Source organism: Glycine max, chromosome 10, assembly GCF_000004515.6.
Source record: "Glycine max cultivar Williams 82 chromosome 10, Glycine_max_v4.0, whole genome shotgun sequence".
NCBI classification, from domain to species: domain Eukaryota; kingdom Viridiplantae; phylum Streptophyta; class Magnoliopsida; order Fabales; family Fabaceae; genus Glycine; species Glycine max.
The window spans coordinates 29,746,744-29,751,446 of NC_038246.2; the positions used below are offsets into that span (position 1 = coordinate 29,746,744).

Below are 4,703 nucleotides of genomic sequence, written 5' to 3' on the forward strand. Positions count from 1 at the left end.
TATAACACCGTGTCATCATGGAAGAAATTTTATTTCAATAATATATAAGGTGTTAACCTACATATTGCTTGAACCATGTAGGAAAGTTGGATGAAATGTCTTGGTTAAGTTGAGCATCCAAAGTAGTGGGATTCAACTCCCTAAAAAAATTCTCATAAATATTGGAAAAGAGAAAACAAATTACTCGACGTAAAAAACATAACATCATTAAAATATTAATTAATTATAAAAGTATTAAAATCATCTTAGTTTAAATATGGCTCAACCTCTGGACTATTTTGAAGAACGTACAAGTGAGCAACATGAAGATCAACTTGGTCCAAAAAATATGTTTTGGATTTACCACTCGCTCTTCTTGGGTAATTGAAAACTGATATAGGAGGAGAAGATGAAGAACCTTCATCCGCATCAACATTTCGAGGCGTCCTAGTCCTTCTTGTTGCAATTTGATCAGGATAGTAAAACGAGGCAAAGGTAGATGTCTCCTCCACTAAGTACGCTTCACAAATTGATCCCTCGACTTTAGCTTTATTCTTGACTTTATTTTTGAGGGAGTGTAAAAACCTAAAATTAATATGAATAAGTATTTTTTAAAAATGACTATTGTATATAATACAATGGTGTATAAATGATTACTCATTTTATACCTCACGAAAGGATACATCCAACGATATTGAACTGGACCACCAAGTCTTGCCTCATAAGGTAAATGAACTGGAAGATGCTCCATTGAATCAAAGAAGCTTGGTGGGAATATTTGTTCTAACTTACACAACAACACATGTATGTTATTTTCCATAATTCTTATTTGTTCAACATTTAAAGTTGTCAAAGTTAGTTCTTTGAAAAATTGGCTAAGTTCAACTAGTGGCTTCCAAATAGGTTTTTGTAATGAGTCAAATGAAATTGGCAGCAACCGTTGCATGAAAACATGACAATCATGACTTTTAATTCCATGAATTTTTCCCTTGTTAAGATCCACTCACCGACCTAAATTGGAGGCATGGCCATCTGGTAACTTTAGTTCTTTGACCCATTTAAGAACAGCGAGTCTCTCGGATTTGGTCATTGCATAAGCTGCCTTTGGTTTAAAGAACTTGCCATGACCAACATCTACTAGCTCAAGCTCCTTCCGATTACATATTGCTGCTAAATCTATTCGAGCATTGTGTGTATCCTTACTTTTGTCATTAATGTCCATCACAATGTAAAAGACATTCATAAACACATTTCTCTCTTTGTGCATTTTGATGATATTTGATTGAGGTGGGGCTCTAACAAATCTAGCTGCGCAGTGGTTTAGTACACCATCTCTTTGTGAGAAAATTAAAGGTTCTGTTTCAGTTCAATATCCTAATTAAACAAAGGGTGGGGCTTCCAATTGTTAATAGTAAGGGATCGATGTTGGGAATTAGAGTCTATATCAGCCTTCTGCCATAATAAGTGCTTCTTTTAATTAGTTTATTAATGTCCCAGATCTTCACTTTATAGCTTTAGGAACTGTCTTAAACATATAATTAACATATTTGGTAATTACTTATATATGGTAATTACTTGACTAAGTTCACAGGAACAAGCTAGTATACAAGTTGGGATGAGTGTGTGTGTGTGTGTCTTTATGTGTGATGAGGGTGTGTGTGTGTGATGAGTGTGTTTGTGTATGTGTCTTTGTGTGTGATGAGGGTGTGTGTGTGTGTATCATGCGGGTGTGTGTGTGTGTGTCTTTGTGTGTGATGAGGGTGTGTGTGTGTGTCTAGAAGTCACAGAATCAATTTTGACTGGGTTTTTGGTTTTCATACAAAATCATCGAATCAATTTCACCATATAACAATTGCAATTCTCACCAAAAAAATCATCAACAGAGCAAAGCATACAAAGCATAGATATCAATCACAGGCCAAAAAGGGTAGCAAACAAACCTCAGTATCTGCAAGATCACATCTAGGAAGTCCAGCCAAGAGAATGATGACGTGGCAACAGGATATTGGCTCTAGAAGATTATCCTATCTGCTATTTTGTAATTATGTTTGAATCGAAATCTTTTCTGTTATGCCCTATATGCAAAATCAATAGGAATGTAAAATACTAGGATAGCAAACACATTACAAGGATAGTAACTAGGATAGCAAACACATTACAAGCCAAAAGATAAAATTTACCAACTTCTAAAACTAGCCTACATTTAATTCAGACCTCCTTGGAAGCAATGTAAGAGACTGAACACGTACCTCCAAATGGAAATCTGGTCAGAAGCTTTGTTTCAGTAGCTCTCTACATCAATTAAGCCACTATATAAAAATTTCACGAGATTATAATAGAAAATATTTCAGTGTCAACTTTACAATTTTTTCTCATAGAAGTAGAAGCATGTATACATGATAAAGATTGCAGCCCAAACAGAGAATTCAGAACATCACAAAGACAATAACTAATGACTAACAAGTCGAAACTATTGAAGACTTAATGTACCCACAAAACTATATAGACATATTGGCAAAGGAAAAGCATAACAGAGACAACACAACTGCCCTATTAGGTCTACAATTACATGAAATGAAGCAACATTCTATACACCTATCATGTCCCAAATTGGAAAGCTATGCCAAGAAACATAGAAGAATACTATCTGAATATTTGGAAAGCCATTTCGGTTGTGTGGGCAAATCAGATGGTTGGTGTAGGGATGCAGCTCAATTTCTTAATTGTAGCCAACTGGAAATTCCTTTCTCTTATCTTGGAATTCCAGTAGGGGTGAGTTCTAAAAGCTGGGTTGTGTGGCAGCCTATTATCAGGAAGTTTGAGGCCAAGCTTGCAAAATGGAAGCAAAGATATCTCTCTATGGGTGGAAGAATAACCCTCATTAATTCAGTTTTAACAGCATTACCCATTTACTTGCTGTCTTTTTTTAGAATCCCTAAAAAAGTGGTGCAAAAGATAGTTACTATTCAGAGAAATTTTCTATAGGGAGGTGATTTTGAGGCCAACAAGATCCCTTGGGTGAAATGGGACACAATTTGTCTTCCTAAGAACAAAGGGGGGTTAGGGATTAAAGACTTGATCAAATTTAATGAGGCTTTGCTTGGCAAGTGGGGTTGGGAGTTGGCTAATAATTAGAACCAGCTTTGGGCAAGAATTTTATTGTCTAAATATGGCGGTTGGAATGAATAGTCTCTGGTAGAAACAATAGTGATTTCTCTCATTGATGGAAAGATCTAAAGATTGTATTTCAGTAGTAGGACAACAATAGCATCATCAATAATTTGAGATGGAGGATGGGTTGTGGAGTCAAAATCAGGTTTTGGAAGGACAAGTGGATGGGTGATGATTTAACTCTCCAAGACAAATATTCTACTCTGTATCAAATGAGTAGACAGTAGAATTCTACAATCAACTTAATGGGTGACTTTGTTGAGGATAAATGGGAATGGAAGCTAAACTGGAGGAGAAACTTTTTTGTCCACGAAATTGACATGGTAGTAGCATTCTTAGCTGAGATTGAGAATGTTCACATCCAACATTCCAGCATGGATATTCTATCATGGAGGGCTGGTCCTAGTGGTATTTATTCCACAAAGTCAGCTTATAAACTCTTGAAGGAAGCTGACAGTGGTGCTATTGAGGATAGTGCATCAAAGATCATTTGGAATCTGAAAATTCCTCTAAGAGCAATTGCTTTCTCATGGAGATCATTCAAAAACAGATTACCTACTAGGGCTAACCTGAGAAGGAGACGGGTGGATATGCCTTCCTATAATTATCCTTTATGTGAATCTGAAGAGGAAATTGCCAGCCATGTTATGTTCACTTGCACCAAAACTAGGATTCTATGGTGGGAGGCTTTGAGATGGGTTAATAGAGTGGGCCCTTTTCCCATAGAGCCAAAGAATCACTTCCTGCAATTCTCTCACTGGAATAGGAAAAGCAACACAAATAAGAGATGAGATGTTTTATGGAAAGCCTTGTCCATGACTATTTGGAAACATAGAAATAGCTTCGTTTTCAATAACCAGATTTTCAACCCTGAAAAAGTCATGGATGAAGCTTTATTCCATACTTGGTCCTGGTTAAAATGTATGGAGAAATGCTTTCAAACTCATTTCAACCTTTGGTCAACTAACTTGAATGATGTAAGCTCCACTGGAGCTTGTAGGCCTAGGATCTTCTTCATCAATGGATTCCTATGCTTCTTGGAAGATCAATGGTAGCGGAATGGAGAAGGAAGAGAGAGAGAGGAGACGCCACTTCAAGGAGAAGATGAGTCTAGAAGAAGCTCACCACCATAGGAGGCCATGGATAAGAGCTTGGAGGAAGAAGGAGATGAATGAAGGGAGAGGGAGAGAAGAGCACGAAATTTTGTGCTCTAAGAGAGATCTGAACTTTGAAGTTTAATTTTGAAATGATCAAAGTTGAAAAAAATATACACACATGACCTCTATTTATAGCCTAAGTGTCACACAAAATTGGAGGGAAATTTGAATTTCAATTCAAATTTCACTTGAATTTGAAATTGAATTTGTGGAGCAAAACTTTGGAGCCAAAATTTCACTAATTATGATTAGTGAATTTTAGTTATGGTTTAGCCCACTAATCCAAGATCAATTCCAAGATTTTCTACTAAGTGTGCTTAGGTGGCACGAGACATGTAAAGCATGAAGGACATGCACAAAGTGTGACTATATGATGTGGCAATGGGGTGTAGTAAA

General features: G+C 36.5%; 1 protein-coding gene across 1 annotated transcript; it reads left to right on the forward strand.

Annotated features, from left to right (window-relative positions):
• The first annotated feature begins 3,395 nt into the window (after positions 1 to 3,395).
• LOC102661488 (uncharacterized) lies at positions 3,396 to 3,941 on the forward strand. Its single transcript, XM_006589999.1, has one exon. It carries the CDS (start codon positions 3,396 to 3,398, stop codon positions 3,939 to 3,941), a length of 546 nt encoding a protein of 181 aa, XP_006590062.1.
• The last annotated feature ends 762 nt before the right edge of the window (positions 3,942 to 4,703 follow it).